Source organism: Poecilia formosa, unplaced genomic scaffold (genome assembly GCF_000485575.1).
Source record: "Poecilia formosa unplaced genomic scaffold, Poecilia_formosa-5.1.2 Scaffold25, whole genome shotgun sequence".
Classification (NCBI taxonomy): domain Eukaryota; kingdom Metazoa; phylum Chordata; class Actinopteri; order Cyprinodontiformes; family Poeciliidae; genus Poecilia; species Poecilia formosa.
In genome coordinates this window covers 2,991,110-3,009,561 of record NW_006799964.1, presented here as the reverse complement: position 1 = coordinate 3,009,561, position 18,452 = coordinate 2,991,110, and the positions used below count along the sequence as shown (strand labels likewise).

Below are 18,452 nucleotides of genomic sequence, written 5' to 3'. Positions count from 1 at the left end.
GTTGGAGTTACTCTGTCTTTAATACCCCAACCTGACTTCTATCTTAATGGAGATGCTAAAACAAATGCAGATGATATGAAACAATGAACAAAGGAGAGTCTCAGTAAAATGTTGGTCAATCTTAATCAATATTATCATTTCAATTTTCAGCATTAATATTGCAATTAAATATTTTCCTGAGTGCGTGCAGCCCTTGACCCTACCATACTTGTGGTGTACCAGGTAGCACTGACAACAACCCCATCAGGTATGGAAGATCTTACTGAGGGAAGAAGACTGGCAATGAGATATTTTCAATCTAAATAAGGTATTTTAAAAAGAAGTCAGAGGAATCACAGAAATTCTAAGAAGAAATTTGAAATGAAACTGGTCAGAAAATATTGAAAATACACTTTTTATAATTAGTGCATGCACAATGGATAAGCTTTGCAAGCTGGCAACAACATTTTAGTGTTGAAGTTGTGACAGATAGGAGACTCGAACTTACCTTTTTAATCATCAATGAACTACGTAAAAATTGAGTCAGCGGTGGCATCCTACCTACTGCTGTCTCTTTCTGGACTCTATTTCTACACTGTCACACCTGTCACATTGACGGAACTTGATTAGTGGTTATAAGCTGTTTATTGTTTTGATATTAACTCCATTGTTATATCCTGATTTGTGAGTCAATGTGAATAAAAACGTCTGGGAAATCCGTAAACATAAAGATAAAAACATTTATTTTCGGGTGTAAGATACCATTTAAAAGGAAACCACATTTTCTACAAGCTGTTATGAAAGAAAGCCAGATTCAGCTAAGTTCTAGTCATTTCGCTCTTTTGCCATTTTGTGCTTTGTGATTTTGATTGTTTCATACTTTAGTGCACTAAAAGTTTGTTCTCTGCTTTTTGTACAACTGTCAAAGGAGCAAACCGACCAATTGCCAATTTTAGCAGACAACATAAAGTCTGAATGTTTCACAGTAAAATGTTGTATTCAATTAAAAATCAAACCCTTTTTCCGATCATTGTAACCACCATACCTAAACACGACCAGGTCACCCTGATAACACTCTTCCATATGGACGCTAACAATGAGGGAATAATTTAGATACTTTCTTTTTCAATCAGGCACTTAGAAACTAAGTCATAGAAAGCACAAATGAGATATAAAACTGCTGAACGGAAAGATTTATTTTCTACGACACAAGGAAGAGAGGTGGTTCATTCAGGATGGGAGAGACCAAGAGAGAGCAAAATCTGTAACAGATAACAAGAAGGTTGAACAACTACTCTTTTTCTTTCTCTCTCTCACTCACACACAGACACAGTATGACATAATTTTTGCTCCTAAAAATTGATGACTTACAACAGGAAGACTAGACAGACATATTTTTTGTGCTATGAGTAATACTCCCTGAACAGAAGTCAAGATCCCTGGACTATCAGCATGTTCAAGGAACTCAGCCACAAATTTTAAGGTAAAACAGTAATTTCAGGATTATCAAATAAAGTCGAAGAAATAAAAAAAAAAAACACCATGCAAGCATAAGTATGTTTATCTCATAAGTGTACCCACTGCTAAATCTAGCTTCTGAATAGAATAACAAAAGCAGCTTCTGAGGTCTGGATACAGACCAGCACTGAGAGCAGGAGTTAACAAGGCTACTAACCTGGTTTGGGGAGTGCAGACAGAAGACAGAGTGTGGAAACATGCTCTGTCTAGATGGAGGCCATGCTAACACACTGAGTTTTTTCCTTCACAGTTCCAAAAATAAAAGTGGAAAATCAAAAAGGAGGATGAACAGCAAACATGAGAACTTGTAAACACAAGGAGGCGATGCTAGGGAGGGTAGGAAGGGTGGGAATGAAGTAATCAGGAGAAGAAAAGGCAGGAACATGACAAGAGGATTAAAGAGCCCAAAAAAATCCAAGTTCGAAAGCAAATGACTAAAGAATTTTTTTTTGTAGAAAGTCCTTAAAGACGAAACTCTTTAGAAAGGCAAACTAAATTCCCTCATCAGTTGAAATCCTAGCCCTCATTCTTGTTGAATCCCTCTCTTTCTTTTTGTCTCCATTGCTCTCATGCCTGGAGAGCCTTTCCAGCTCTATTCAGCCTGGCTCTGCAATGGGGTAATGAATGCATGTCTCACATGCCACACAGCCACGACATCGTTGGACCAGGCACAGCCAGAGGCACCTTCCACTCCCAGGACCTCCTCCTCTTCAGACTACAGTACATAGCTCACATGGCACTTGAGCTTGCTGAGCAGAAAAGAGAAGAGGGTGGGAGGGGGGTGAAACACCCCTTTCTCTCTCTCTCTTCACTTCAGTCTGGCTTAGATTCCAGAGTGCTCCACAAACGGAGAGGTCATACTCATTGTCCTTTGCCAGACTGAACTCTCAGGTGAAGAACTGCTTATTGGGATGTGCAAAGCACAACATTCAATCATTCAAGTGATCTTTGCCTTCGGTCATGTGCTATTCATTGGAAAACAATAATGGAAGCACTGGCCTGTCTTTCAAGCAGAGTAATCAGCCACTGGAGGGACAGTCTGACCAGCTTGACCTTTGACTTCAGTAAATCCCTGTGGGTCAAGTGAGGAGGTCAGCACTGGGCCAGCTCAATAACCGGGGGAGAGGCCAGTCAATGAGTGAACACCTCCATCAAAGAGTGAGGGTCAGTGGCAGGTAAACCCATGGCCTCAGCCGGTGTTTATTCTGAGGCGCCTCGTTGGTGTGTGTCTTAAAGCCTTTTGGCACAAGAGCGTGCACACAAGGGTGGAAATGAGATAGGGTGGGAGTGATGACAGACGGGAATGTCATCCACCCTCTTATCATTAACATGCTTCACCTTTATTCAGTCTGACACACTCACGGCCATAAACCCTTCCACCGAGCCATTAACACAGACTCATACACTCACATGCTCGTATTCAGGTAAAATAAACGGTAAGAGTCTAACTTTACTCAGCTGGGTGAGTCTTTGAAAGAGTTTATTTAGGTACAAAATGAATCCACCCACATATACCAACATTGATATTTTGTGTAAAGATATTACTTTACTTAGGAAATTATTGTCCTAAATGGGACAAAACTTTAAATCCCAGCAATTCTGGACTGTTTCACACTGAAATAGTCCAGAGGAATATTTTTGATAAGCAGGAGTGATTGCCAAAAATGTCATGCCTTCATTTGGTTTGGGTCACTTTGACACTGCACTTTTTAAAGAAACCAAACTGCCTAGATGGTTTAATGCAGTTAAAACTTTGGCTATCCCAAAAAGCTGCCCAGCATGAGCAGTAGACAGGTATGGCAATCTCTTTAGCATTTAGTGATAATAAAAAAACTAGCTCTTATTTTAATTTTAAAGTCACACCTGAAATGAAAGTTTCTCCTTTTAATAATTTAGTTTCAGCTAATGACAATGCTAATACTAATTCTTGAGGTAGCCGAAATGGTCATTGGGCATTGGAAGAAAACAATTCTGAAAACATCAAATGTTGATTTCCACCACCAAAAAATAGAATAGATAATTGCTTTATCCTTCCTACCCATTAAATGTTAAAATCGCTGAGCAACTATTTAATTTTTCCAGCTCATGTTGTAAAAATTACCTGGAAAATCACAAATCATACTGTATGTCTTGGAGACGTCACCTACTCGAAGCAAATTACGTCACGGTTTTGGTTCAAGTGAAATGCGACCAACATTTTCAGGTGGACTAGAGTTTATTAGTTTTTCTCTGGACCAGAGTTCAGATGAGCTTTGATCCTGACCCACAATAATCAAATGCCCAAACAGCTGTGGTATAATAGTGGCAAGCAAACCATTCCCAATTCATTTTCTTATTTTGCATCTTTATGAGTGTTTTATGATTTAAGAAGATCATAAACATGCTTGAATCTCGTCAAGCATGTTTATGAAGATGCTTGAAGAGTTGTTACAACAACTTATCCATGCAGGGTCGTGAGGTGGGGACGAGTGAGGGGTTTGAATAGTGGTTAGCTCAAACAGTCATTGGACTAGAGGCAGAATACACCCCGGGCATGTTGCCAGTGCTCAAATCTCATGTATAATTGAATTGAATTTAATATTATTTTTGTAAGCTTAATAATATTGCACACTCCCTTTCACTGATGTTTGGGCCAGTTGACGTTTATGAAATATGAAAGATTGTAGCCCCCGATCACACTAGATGAACAAAAGTGACCTTCTGCTGACAGATATTTATTGAAATCAAATGCTTGCATTTCCTTACAATAAACCATAAGTACATTTTTAAAAAATTACTTTAAATCATCGCTTGTCAAACTGCCAAAGTCCCTCTGGCAGATTTGAACTGATGCATTAACAGTCTCAGAGTAGAAGGATAAATTTCACACAGAAGTAGGTGGAAACAAAACAACAGAGGTTACGGGACCCCTATAAATATTATCTACCAGCAAGAGGTCATCAAAGGTATTTTGGTTTGATTAGACTTAATTTGAGTTCAGTGAGTTAAGCATATTACTAATAAGACATACTTCAGAAATGTACAATTAAATAATAATATACAAAAAAATAAAGTCACATGCAATTGTCAAGTGCACAAATGTGCACAAAATGGTTTACCTACGAACAAGAAAAGCAAAGAGATTGGGATGTAATTTAAAAATATGGGTAAAAATTTCAAGCAATATTTATAACCTTTGGGGGGTTTTCTGAAGGTTTATTACCTCCTCAGGTAAAATAGCTAAACCAAGTAGAGAGGATGTTTATTGGTAATATGGTTAAAGAATATGAGGTGTTTACTGTTTGACTTATACTGTCATCATGTGCATACATATAAAGTTTTTAAAAATGCAAGAATCCGCCGCTGCAGTGAGTAGAGGATTGGGCGTTTGTGCTTATTTCAGCATCCCATTGGTGCAAAGAGGAATTCATTAAAATAAAATAAAAGCAAACGGCACAATCAGATAGGAGAATGCTGAGAGCTGCATTCCCCTGTTGTTATTATTGCCAAATCGAAGAGAGAGGGGCGGCTAGTAATAAAAGTCATTAAATGAAATAGAAAAAACGTCTTTTAATAGGGCCCTTGTCATTGTGAATTTAGTAGCCTTTCTATCCTCTGTTCCCTGTGCCTCAATGCCTGGCGGAGACTAGAGGGGCAGCAGCTCTGTGGAAGCAGGACTGGATTCCTAGACAGACTCAGCCAGCCGAAGAGCTGTGCTGACGCACACCCAGCAGCCACAGTCTGGGACAGGAGACAAGCCAGGCTGGACTGGGGTAGGGGACGTGGGCAGACATTACAGAGATCAGGCTGGAACTTTATTACTTTAGCTGGTTTAGTTAAATAGGACCTAATGCATGCAACTCGTGTTTGGAGAGGTCCTTAAGCATTGGTTGCAAAAGCCCTGCAGTGTGGCAGATTCAAGGAAGATAGGCTTGGTCTTCGGAGTGATGATTTAAGAGGGGAAGGGAGGCAACGACTATGTCTGGGACCAGGAATAGTGCTGGGACAGAGGTTGGCTCCAGTCAGGTAGACGGGCTGGGAAAATAAGGGAACCAGACGTTGGTCCCTGTGGAGGGTGCCAGGGCTGTCTGAATGTATGTCTTGGGTAGAGCATTGCTGAAAATAAAAACAGGAGGAAAAGATTGCAGAACAGTGAATAAGGCACTCTTCAGAAGAATACATTTTGCCATATAGGAAGGATATATCCAGAGGCGATTCTGAGGTGCACTGACCAAACATTTCTAGTCAGTTTCTAATCTCTGCTTTTTGTGAAAGCTTTAGCCTCTATCCATCCATTCATCCATCCATCCATCATTGAGAGAGAGAGGCCAAGCAGACAGATTTCCTGAACAGATCACCAGTTTATCACAGCTGCCTAAACCAATTTTCGTGCATTTTGATTAGTTATTTAGAAAACACAACATAATATATTAGTCACACTATTTTTGTCTTCCTTTTTTTAAATTGTGAACTACAGGCTACTTATTACAGACCAGTGTTTACCAATTTACGTATGACGTTCCTCACTGATACTGAAAATAGCTAATCCAGAGTTTCTGACCAGTGAGTCCACAGTTAAGGTTCACTGAGTTGAAAGTCTCTTGATCATGAGGCAGTTTCTCTAACGTCTGTATTTTGAAGTTGTTGGATGTGGGGACAAAGCAGAGAAAGCTTAGTATGTTCTGGAAAATTGATCCTCAATATATGCAATGTGGCACTGTCATAAAAAAAACTGCTTAATGTTAAGAAAGACAGCCAAACTGATTTTATGCAACAGAACAAAATTTTAAACATACATTTTTAGCTTTATAGTGCCTCCTAGATGCCTTTCTTTTTGGAATGGAAATATTTAATTTCCTTTTGAATGAATTAAATACTTTCTTACATATATGATATTTGTGCAAAGCAATGTTTTCTAAACAATAATTACGTTAAACTAGAACTAAATACAGATGGCATACACAGGGCATACTTTGTTTAACATTTACACATGTTAAACAAAGTAAGTCGGATCCTGCAGGCGGACACAAAGCCTGCAACTTTATGTCCGCCTGCAGGATCCAACAGGCCGACACAAAGCCAGGCTGGGCTAATGTGTTTCCATTACACAACAGCTGAAAGGTATCCCCCCTCGTCTTTCCATTCAGCCAACCCAAGGGGACAAAGGCCTGGAATCTGTTTCCCCTGTCCACTAAGACACACACAGCCAGACAGCGAGGACATTTTCTCTAAAGAACCTTCGCTTGCATTTATTTGCTGCCCCTTGCTATTGGACGGCCAGATGTTTATAGTTGCTCTGGGCTAAGCCATGTTTCCATGATGATACAAGCTCAGGGTTAGTCACATGCCTAAGGGAAGACCAGAGGCGCCAGATCCTGGACCAAATTGCTACGTCCACAGGCTCACCGTGGACTTGTGTCCAAAGGTTATATCTGTTCTCATGACTATAGGATATTTGAGATCCAATTAGGGTTGCCAATATTTTTCCGAACCATACGTCATAGCATGCCAGTATTTCTTTAGCTCCAAAGTCACAAGTTTTGTCCCTGAAAAACATGGTTTCCCACATGACAACAGCATGTTTTAAAGCATTCTGTATCCTTGTTGTCAGTGGTAGGCATGTGGGCTCATTCTCAATGGGCATTGTAAAAAGATAAAGGAACTGCTCCAGTCCAACAGCAAAACAAAACCAGATCCACCCACTTACAAAGAAACAGCCCACACACAAACAGGGAGAATAAGCCCTCACACACCAAAAAATAAAAATAAATAAATAAAAAATCTCTGTAGAGCCTGCCCGTGTTGTGTAGAAGACATGTTCATGCAAGATTCAAGTTTTGGATCTCAAATTCTGCACCTTCGTGAGCAAAATGCTTCAGAAGTCAATGTGGGTCCTCAAGAAGCCCTTTGAAAGCCTTGCTACGGAAATTGAGGGTGTTCTTTCACAAAAGAGCTCGATGTTGCTTTAAGCTTTAAGCCAAATTTCTCCTTGGTATTTGGCTTAGAGCTTTTTCACACAAACAATAGCCAACTAGTTTGCGCAGAGTGTTCTTTTTCACTCCTTTGTTTTGTTGTCTTTCTTCATGCTGCATTACAATATCAGAAACTGTCATATATCTTCAGAAGAATGCTGAATGCCAAACCTGGCATGCATTCTCACAGCTTTCCTTCGAGATGAATAAGAGTTTTATGTTGAATCCCGTTTCACCCATTGTCCTTCATTCTTAGTCCTCAACCCTGCATTTCTAAGGGGCATACTGTTGCAATTGTTTATGCAAAGAGGGAGGGAAGAGGGAAATATCTTTGTTGGCCCTAAACAAGGATTTTCAAACATAACACAAAAATCCTTTCAAATATGAATATTTTCTCAATTAACTTTTAGTTAACAAAATAACTTATTTGGAGTCACAGTTATTTACTGTTAATCAGCAAAAACACAGAAAAAACAAGCTGACGATACCTTAGTATAAAATATTTTATTGTCATAACAGCCATGATTATCATTTCAGTTCTTAAAAACAATAAAACTGAAAAAAAAAAAAAACTAAAAACAAAAATAAAACCGTATTTCTCGGTCTCAAATATTTTCTTGGTAGGCCAGGGCTGATTATTGGTGTCAACTTGTTGCTGCACCCTGCCATTCAGCTAGCTGAAAGAAGGCTATAAAACGTTTTCTATGCATAACCCTATTGTGCAACTGACTTGCATTTTAATGCTAAATTACGTTATGGCATCAATTTTATTACGACTGTGTTGCTGACGGCATGACCTACTTTCTGATTAGCTTAACTAATAGTTAACCGACCAATTGTGTACACTCACAGAACATTGAAATTTAATTAGAAATTTTAGGAAGGAAAAAACGACATCAATAAGTAACTGACAGCATAGCAAAGGCAACATAAACTGTTCTGTCACACTACAAAAGTTGACAGGGCTTGAAGTTCCATAAAGTCCCTTTCATTTCCTTAGACTCATGGAACATGGCAAGATACAAAGCAGTGGTACAGCACCTTTACAAATTATACTCTTTTGTTTTTGATCAAGAACATCATGACTGGTCATGTTCAATAAACAAAAGGAGCACAACCCATCACTCTTTTTACGATAACACTGTCTAAGCTACAGTTGGTTGTTAAAGATGGCTCCCCAAGCAGACAGCCCAATAAAATAACTACTCAATATCAGCCCGTTTACTCAAGCAAGACAACAAAAAATGCACAATATTCTACTCAGCAATCAAAATAATGATACATAAATGTAATAAATAAGTATTGCCTGCAAAACGTAAGTTATGCAACTTTTGCACCAGTAAGAAAAAAATAGCTGCTTTCTGGTTTTAATTAGACGCAATTAAATACCATAAAACTGCCAGAGAGTGAAATTGTGGTATTTTTACCTAAGGGTATCTTATGATGAGAACCTCATGCAGGTTTGTGCCATGTTTATATAACATATCTACTGCACGTACACAGTAATCAGAGAGATCAAATAATGTACCAGTGTCTTTAAGGGCACTGTCTTTTCTAGGTGGAGCACTTTATATTTATTACCTGAATTAAATGCTGCGGGATAAGTGCAGGAGAAGGGCTTAAGTGAGGACATCTCTAAGAAATGAGATCCAACCAAAGAGAAGTCTACGTGATGATCGACTTTAAAAACAAACCGTCTGGAAAAACAAAAAAAAAAAAAAAAAAAAGAAGCATCCTTGTGCTTGTTATTTCACAATCCCGTTGACATCATGATGAAAAGGGGGTGAACTGGAGTAGATGACGCTGAAACCTAATTAAGATTCTCCAGAGCGTGAACAAATTAACCTGAGTTATGAGCATGCAGACGCAAAAGACAGATCTCCTCACACACAACACACACACACACACCAATTTGTCTCTGAAATAGGTGGAGCAGAGGAGGATGACATTCACACTCAAACAGGCATGACCGCCATGGACATCCAGCGATATTTTAGGCAGGGGAGAAGCAAATTATTACAGGCTATCTTTTCCAGCAACACCACCGTGGAAAACACACCAAAAATAGTCGACAGGATATGCGACTCTGCTCTCCGTTCTACTTGAATTTAAAGCAGCCTCAAAGTGTCCACCTCATCACTCTGATTTGGGGCAGCGGTGTGATAAAAATGACATGCAGCCTCATGTGAAAAATTAGCTTAACGGGGAAAACTGGATAAATAGGCTGTAGCATGTAGCCTATGCTAATGATATAGCAGAGAGCGACATATGCCAGGCATCAGTATGTCACTCCTTGGGGACATGGGGTTTACCGTAACAGGATAGTAAGGGTGTGTGTGTGAGTGTGTGTGTGCGTGTGTGTATGATGCTTGGCATTATGGGTTTTTTTTTTTAACCTCTTAGAACAAAGAAGGTGGGAGGGGGTTAGGGATATGAAGATGAAGGGTCAAAAGGAGGAGGAGCGGGGCTGTCTATGTTCTGAATAAATGAGACAAGAGGAGATGAACTTGACCCTGACTGGAGGGCTGAAACAGGAAGGAAGGTAATGAAGTGCAAACATGCTTTGTCATGCCATGCTAGAGCCATAGGATTAGAATTCTATAATTAGAGGATGGGGCTCCGTAATGCTAGCCTTTCTTTTCAAGCATGATGAGCCGCTGACTCTAAACTGCACAAAGGAAGAGGAGAACAGATGCTGCGATCAGAACAGAACAGGCAGGTCTTGAAGTTTTGCTTTAACAGTGGATTGATGCTCGGCTGCCACCGTGATCAGACTGACTGGTAAGTTCAAAGAAGGTGAAACTCAGCGAGAAACGGCAGCATGTTTCTGATCACCTCATGACAATTTCTCCTGCAAGGTGGCTTGGTAGGTCCAGGTACGATGTGCGTCACTGGTATTAAAGTCCATGAAAAAAGTTTTAAAGTTACGGACTCAAAAATGTTCAAAGGTTTACACGACATCGTGCGAGAGAAAGTGCAGGAGTGACCATTTTCTCTAGTTGCTCACTGCACCTCCCTCACCTGTTGCTGTGCGCTGCCGGTCAGCTGGGTGAAAGAAGAATACTAAACTTTTTCCTCGCTTAGAAGATATACCACTTTGGCTTTTTGAAAATGTTTCATGTTGCAAAATAACAAGAAAGACATGGCGTGGCAGTAAAGCATCCCTGTTCATCACTCCAACTGATGTAACACTGCTGAAAAGTACAACTCGCAACTGCTGTGTGAGCAGATAACTAGATAACTAGCCAAAGAAGTGCGATTCACTTAATCAGTAAACTTGATACAATAACTGCATTTCATCATAGTTTTTTGTTTTTCAAATTAAAGATATTTATTTACTCTCTCGTGGAATCAACAGTGGAGGAAATGGTAGAAGTAACAATCCCGACAACACTGTCAGTTTTGGGGGGTTTTCAGACATTTATTTAAACTTCTCACGATGACGATCAATGCCCAATACTATTGAACTTCATACATATACATATTGGTATAAATAAGTGTTGCTAAAAGTAGCTTAGCTGTGATTTCCAACTGGAACATACTTGGTATGCTGGGTATGGTGACATTTGTGAGGTAAATAAGTTGTCACCATCACTTGCTCCTTGTTCACTTTTATCTCCTTTCAGTTTATGCTGAGAGATCGGGAAACATCGTCCCCTGCAGCTCTCTGAGCAGCTTCTCTTTGAAGAAAAGGTGAATGTGCTGCACAACTCGTCTTTTTGGCTTTTAATTAGCTTTGATTTATCTAAATTTCTTCTGATTATAGCTAAAGACAACCCAAGTACCTCCAGAGGGACTTGTACCACAGTTCGATAATCATGGGTGTAATGCATACCTTTCTCCCTATAAAAGAAGGCTCATGCCCGAAGCATCCAAACTGCAAGTTATGTCTGCACAGTATTTGTAATTGTTCTGTGTGGGAGCCTGCTGCTGACAGGGAGACAGAGAGTGAGTCAAGCTGTAAGTTTGCAGAGGCTAGCACAGGAACAAACCTGCACTTTAACGCATTCATATTTCTCTGGGTTTTCTCTCTGACAATCGCACAGGTAAGTAAAGACCGAAAGAATACCACGGATGTTGCTGTGAACATTTTTGTCAGCTTGTTAAAATGCAATCAGGACTCTATTTAAGAGGAGCACCAACCTTGTAGTGCTTTACGGGAGGCTGCAAATAGTCTGATCTGCCAAACGTATACTATAATTTCAGACTTAATATGCCTTCTGACAACTATATGATGAAAATATGTGGATGAGAACAGCTTTATTGAGATTCTGCCCAAATTAATACAGTTTCAGTGAGGATGGAGAACAGGAGAAAGGTCAGCAGAAAAAGTAAACTGGGGAAGCCCAGCGTTCAGATCCAAGCTGTCAATTTTATGTGTGTACATTTACAAACAACAAATGTGGACCAAAGTGCTTTACAGTCAAAGCACAATGACGTATTAAACATGCTAGTAATGCTGTGATCAATGTATTTTTGTAGGGGAAAGGAAACAGGAATAAACATGGAATTATTTTCTGTTTAGGCTCCAGATTAAGCTCAAAATGTTTGAACAAGAGCTAAATCTGTTTTAGAACCAGGCCTTGTTAAGGCTGAGCTTCCACAACTCGGCACTCGGCAGGTGACAAATTCATCGGTGATCTGACAGTCGGAGGAGTGGGTTGGAGGTGCGGGCTGGAGCTGGCTTGTATGAGCCCGTTATAAACGAGGAGCAGCGGATTGCTAGATAACACTTTGCATTCATATATGAATATTTATCCCGAAGGCTGGCATTGGAACAGATGAGCTCGCATGGGAGAAAGAACAAGCTATCTGTCTCACTCTCTCCCCATTTCTGAGCCTCATTCTTTACTTTCATACATTCCCTTCACTTGCAATCACCATTTCAATGCCTCTCTTTCCTCTTTTGCATTTTCCACCCACATTTTTCCCTCTAGGCTTCCCCTCTTTTTCTTGATATCACCCGATCTATTGCTCTTCTCCTTAAAAAAAAAAAAAAAAAAAGCTACCCCCTCCAATCTCTTCTCTTCGCGGCACTGATGCGTGGAAAGAGATGGAGCAAAAGAAAAGGGGAGAAAAAGGAAAAAAAGAAAAAGCGTGTGATTAATGTCGTTGAGAAAAAAGATAAATAATCACAGGAGACTGGGGGCTGGTAGTTGGCCTTAGGGGAGTAAATATGGAGAGTTTTATAGCTGCTCACTTGGGAGCAAAGGGAGGCAGAGGAGGAGGAGACTGGAGAGGAAGGAGAGGAATACGGCGACAGCAGATCCATTCAAGTATATTAGTTCCCCCCTCCCACCTCCGTACACAATAACCTCTTCGTCTATTCTATTGCGCTACTGTCTTTCATCATCAGCGCTGAACCCCATCCCAGTGACAGCACAAACACACAGAAGGAACCGCACAAAGCCACGCATGCACCGACACTCGCCTGCACACACCCTCGCAATCAGCCCATGCTTCTTTTACAGGCCAGACCCAGTGGATGTGTTTGATGGGGCCAATACATGTGGTGTGTGATGTGGCTGACATCCACACACACACACGCACACACACACACACCCCTCACCCCCACCAAGCCCCCAGTCCCCACCCTCCCGAGCTCGTCCTGCTTTTAAGCCCTCATCCTCCAGTGGCTGCCTGTCCCCTGGAGTAGATTGCATCTTTTATTTATCATTTGCTCTTCCTTGGCTTTATCTTTCCCCAGCTAGTAAAATAAAAAAAAAGAGAGAGAGAGAGAGAGAGAGAGAGAAAGAGAGTGTAAGAAATTCTGGGGCAAAAATCGCAATCAGCATAACATGCCCTCCTCCCTGCTGTGTTCTCGCCTGTCATTCTCCACTCTGTGAGCATGCGGGATGAGACTGACAGCCCGCACAGATGAAGACAAACACGTGCGTGTGTGTGAGTGTGTGTGCAACCTCTTTCTGTGTTTTTTTTTAAACCCCCCTACACACAGTCACCAAAAATATATAAAAAATAAAAATAAAATAAAAAGAGAGAACCAAACAGACGGCCACAGAAAACAGAGTTGCACCGATCCGGCTCCATATATATATATATATATAAAAAGAGAGAACCACACAGACGGCCACAGAAAACAGAGTTGCACCGATCCGGCTCCTCCTGGCCGATACCAATGTTATCTTCGGTCTGACCTGCTGATCCTGATTATTGATAGATTTCTATTAATTGTAGTTTTGAATCAAACTGATAATTAAGGAAATACAATATAATCGTTCATGATTTAAAGCACACATCTCCCTAACCTTTATCAGCTTTTATTGACCTCAAAAAATGGGCGTCAACGCCAATGCTACGGGTTGATGAGTTTATAAACCAAAAACAGTGAGAGTTTCTAGTTCTGATGGACGTTAAAGTCATGGGGAAAAAAAGTCGGATTTTTCAGCATTTTACCTGCCAATCACCAATTACAGCTGAAACATGGGGAGAAAAAAAAGCTGATTCCGGTCTCTGAGTGTCGCCAATGTTTTTTCCTCTCTTGTGACAAATACTGGTGGCAGGACTGGCTCTGAATTGAAAAAAGTCAAAGGAAAGAAAAATACGTCCAAACTGAGAACTCATTGAGATGCAATGATAAAAGCTTTTTTAACTAACAATTACCAAAACCAGCCGTTGAGATTCTTTTTTTAGTTTTTCCCCATTTAGATTTGGAATCCTAAAGAAGTGACAAAACAATAGGCAGGCGATTTCTTTGACTTATCTATTCCGATTTTATTTGTTTCTTCTTTATCTGAAGACTATAACACATGATTAAATTAAAGTCATGTGTAGAGGTGGTAGTTCTGAAACCAACAGAAAATGAAGGAATTAGAAAACTTTCCCTCTGTGTATGTATCAAAAAATTACTAGGCTTCATTTTAGTAAAAAAAAATAGGTGGGAATTCTTAGCTTTGATGCATTAATTAGAAACCAGAAATATATTGTTGTTGTTGTTTTTTTCCCCCCCTCCAACGTTTTACCTGCCAAACAGGGAAAACTTGGCTGATTCCAACCTCTGGACGACGCTTCGGTGGATCTCTAGTTGCAAATGACCTCGTTCCCCTCTTTCTGACTACTTAACCCAAAGCGCACACACTTATCTACTTAGTGATGCCTCATACTTTTTTATTTCACCCCGGGCTGAGTGTTCAGTTTCCTCAAGCCCCAAAAAGAGTGAGCACATAAATGAGCCTAATGCTGGGGAATCTGGTAAACAGGCCAGCGAGAGAAAGGGAGAGAGGGAGAGAGAGGAGGGAGAGCTGCCTGCCTGTCTGTCTGCTCCATGGCTACTATTGTGCACTGCACATTCTCTGAGCCCACAAGAGCTGAAGCCATCTCCACAGATTCTTTAGGGGGGAGATAGTAAGCCAAGAAGTGAGATAGGAAGGGAAGGGGGGGAACAAGGGGAGAGAGAGAGAGAGAGAGAGATGGAGATGGTGAGGGAGGCAAGGAGGGAGGAAGATCATGCATAAAATCTTGTTTACAGAATGCATTAAGATTCAGATGAACTGGGGAGGGTAATGGGATTAGAATCCTGAACCGCTTCCAAGGGTGGGGAGTCAGATTGACAGCTGAGTCTATTGCACTGACGAATCTAGTGAAATATTCGGGCTCTGGCAAAGCCAGCTAGCCAAGAGGGGCAGGGAATCAGAGGGGGTTTACTGAGCCTGGAGCACCTCTGTTTACTCCTAGCTGTACCACAAATAATGCAGCTGGAAGACAAAAACAACAACAACAACAACAACAACAACAACAAATCGTTGTCTGTGTAGGTGCATGCAGCTTGGGCTTCAGATAAATGTTGGAGAAGCTGGGAGGGGGTGGGGGGTGAAAAAAAAAAGCTTCAGTGTGTCTCACAAAGATGTTTGGCAAACAAAATAGAAGCACTGTGGCTTTAAATCGCCGTCCCTCCCCAGCCTTTCTAAATATCGTCTATTTAGCCAGCGGTGAAAAGATATAGGGGGCTTTTGTCTGCGTACCCATTGGTGGGGGCATGGAGAGCTGGAAAGACACAAAAATAGGAACAAAGTCCTGAGCTTCCAATTGGAATTGCTCGGGGGCCATTCAATGCGCACAGCTCAGTGGTTAGAAACAAGGAGAAGTGGGCTAAAATTACGGGCTTATCTGAAAATAGGCTTTTCTCACACAGTTATAGGGTAGACTGGTGTGGAAATACCCTGCATTGTTTATAATAGGCACGGTTGTGGAAAAGAAACACAAGACCCCGTGGAAGGTCCACGGGAATAAGCAAACAGGGCGAGTGAGATATGTTTTCTTTCTTACAGTCTGTTTTTCCTGCATTATTGTGACGCTTTAGTCCACTCACCGACTTGCAATACGTTGTCCACCCAGCCACCCTCCAGCAGAGTGACACCCCGCAGAAAAGGCAGCTGGGTCTCGTCATTATTGTCCCCGCTAGATCCACTTTCCTCTCCCCCGGCGTTGAAAGAAGAGTACATACAGATCTCCTTCTCGCTTCTCGGGAATGACCAGTAAACGATCCTGCGCTGGACGGGCTCCGGGATCCTCTCGAACCGCTCCTCCACCCGCTGGAACGGCCACTTTTCCGCGACTCTGCGCGCCGCGATGTCGAGCAGCGACTCGGGGTTGTGCGTTTTCCCGTTCCCGGACCCTCCCGGAGCGGACCCCGCGCCGCCGCACGGGACTCCTCCAGCCCGCTGCCCCTGCCTGCATGCCGGGTTGTAGCCGGGCCGGCAGCAGAGCCGCTTGGCTGGGGGCTGCTGGACTCGCTCGGCCATGATCGCACCGCTTCCAACCTGAAGCGCAGTTCCTCTCCGATCATATAAACGGGATAAGGAAGAGAAAAGGGCAATCTCGAACCGATTGTTTGCCGTACATGGAGAGGCTGCCCTTATTTGGAGAGGTGGGCGGAGCTTGTGAGTTCCGTGAAGTCCTTTGTGTTGTCAAAGTAACGAGGATAGGCGGGGCCCTGGAAGGCAGCCAGCGCACGAGTGGCGCTATAAAAGGAACTGGAGGCGGAATTCCCGAACGTCGGCAAATCCTTTGTGAAGCCGTCCGGGAGCGCGAGGGCGGAGCCCAGGCGGCCGACGGCCTTTGAAGTTTCCTTTTTATTTGAGTTTAAAGGCGGGGACTTAATCCAGGGGCGGCCTCGAAGTTTCCCACAGGGGTAAAAGGGGCCAAGAAAACTGACTTTCTTTACCCCATCTTTGGAGGATAAGCTATCACCCAGAGCTCCAGTTTCTTCAATAACTGATGGTTGATTCTGTAGCTTAGGTTTAAAAGGACTTTCAGCTGTCAGAGATAGAAGGGCCGTAGGAGGAGGAAGAGGAGGAGGAACATTATGATATGAAGCGGACATGCCTGTCCACTTTGGTCACATCACTCACATATAGGTCAGCTGTTTGGTACACTGTTATTTCCATTTGCAAAAAAGTTAAAGTTGAAAAGTTAATGCCAAGAAACCAAGAAAGAGATAGATTCATATTGTGACTGTTTGCTTTAAAACAGTGACTTAAATAAGAGGACGAGTTCCGCAGCTACTCACCATGTGAGAACATGTGTGTTTTGAAGGGAGTCACCATTCTGTCTTCAGAAACCAAAATGGGTTGCACACTGACGGTTTTAAAGGTCGGTGCATATATATGAATATTCACAGACCTTACTTTTTTTTCACATTTCTGTTTCAACTACAATCTTCAGTGTATTTTGTTTGGATATTATTTCATAAATAAGCACAAAGTATTAAATACATGTGAAAGAAAAAGGTGATGTCCCTAAATAAAATCAAGTTTCTCAACTGGCTTTCACAAGTCACCTTATTCATAAACAGAGGTACTGAAGTAAAGCTAGATCTATTCTATGAACACCTTAGAGTTTTGCTAGAGAACATCAGTGAACAAGCAGCATTGTTAAAACGAAGGAACGGGACAGGCCAGGAATAAAGCTCTAGAAAACATTAAAGTAAAGCTATAAAGGTTATAAAACAATATCACTTTACACATATCAAAGAACACAGTTTCATCCATCCATCCATGCATTTTCTTTACACCCTTGTCCCTCAGTGGGGTCAGGAGGGTTGCTGGTGCCTATCTCCAGCTAACGTTCCGGGCGAGAGGCGGGGTACACCCTGGACAGGTCGCCAGTCTGTTGCAGGGCCACAGTTCGATCCATTATTTGAAAATGGAGAAAGTATTTCAAACCATTCCATTCCAAAGCCATTCAACTGAACTGACAAGGCAAGCAGGAGCTGTATTTATCAGGACAACCACTACGAGACTCATAGTAACTCTGCAAGTTCAGGAGAGACAATATGTTGATAGCTTCATCATTATTTTTGCAAAAATCTGCATATTATGGAAGAGATAGGAAAAGACAGCCATTGTCCCAAAAGAAGTTGCATTCACACAAGTTCGCTTTACAGGTCAGCAGCAACCCTTTAGCCAGAACTACAAAGGAAAGATTCAGATCAAGACATTCATTCTTCAGAATGGAGAAATTCAGGCCTGAATCCAACTGTGATTCTTTTGTAGGAAGAAATTTAAGTTCAAATAATCTCTCCATCCAATCTGAGTGATCCATGTGTAATATGCAAAAGATGAAGATAGGAGTTTCTAGATGAAGATCTGTAGTTGCAATTGCCATGAAAGGTGGTCTTCAAAGTCTTGACAAAGAAGGGCAAAACACAAATGTGAACCACATCTTTCAGGTTTCTATTCATGAAAAACATAATAAATCACAAACTGTTTTTCTTTAACTTCTGAATCAAATACTACTTTATGTTAGTCAATTTCAGTTATTCAATTTATGTGCTTATTTAACAAGAACATTGTACAATAACGATTTCTGCAAATAAAATGGTTTCAGGGGTTTTAGTACTCTTTGCAAGGCAGTTTAAATGCATTATGTTTTGCAATTCATAGTGCAGCATTTCCACTTACCCATACATTAGATAAAGTAATCCAAACATGATCAATTAATTTTAATTATTAAAATGATGTTCATAGTGTAAAGAGCCTCACTTTT

The 18,452-nt window shown here is 41.3% G+C and overlaps 1 protein-coding gene across 2 annotated transcripts in view; it reads right to left on the bottom strand.

Annotated features, from left to right (window-relative positions):
- LOC103135440 (zinc finger SWIM domain-containing protein 6-like) overlaps positions 1–17,070 on the bottom strand; it is a 70,380-nt gene extending 53,310 nt beyond the window's left edge. For both annotated transcript variants that reach the window (XM_007548161.2, XM_007548162.2), the window contains exon 1: positions 15,775–17,070. In XM_007548161.2, the coding sequence (XP_007548223.1) occupies positions 15,775–16,207 (433 nt within the window). In that variant the 5' untranslated portion in view covers positions 16,208–17,070. The remainder of the gene's footprint in view (positions 1–15,774) is intronic.
- Between the last annotated feature and the right edge of the window lie 1,382 nt (positions 17,071–18,452).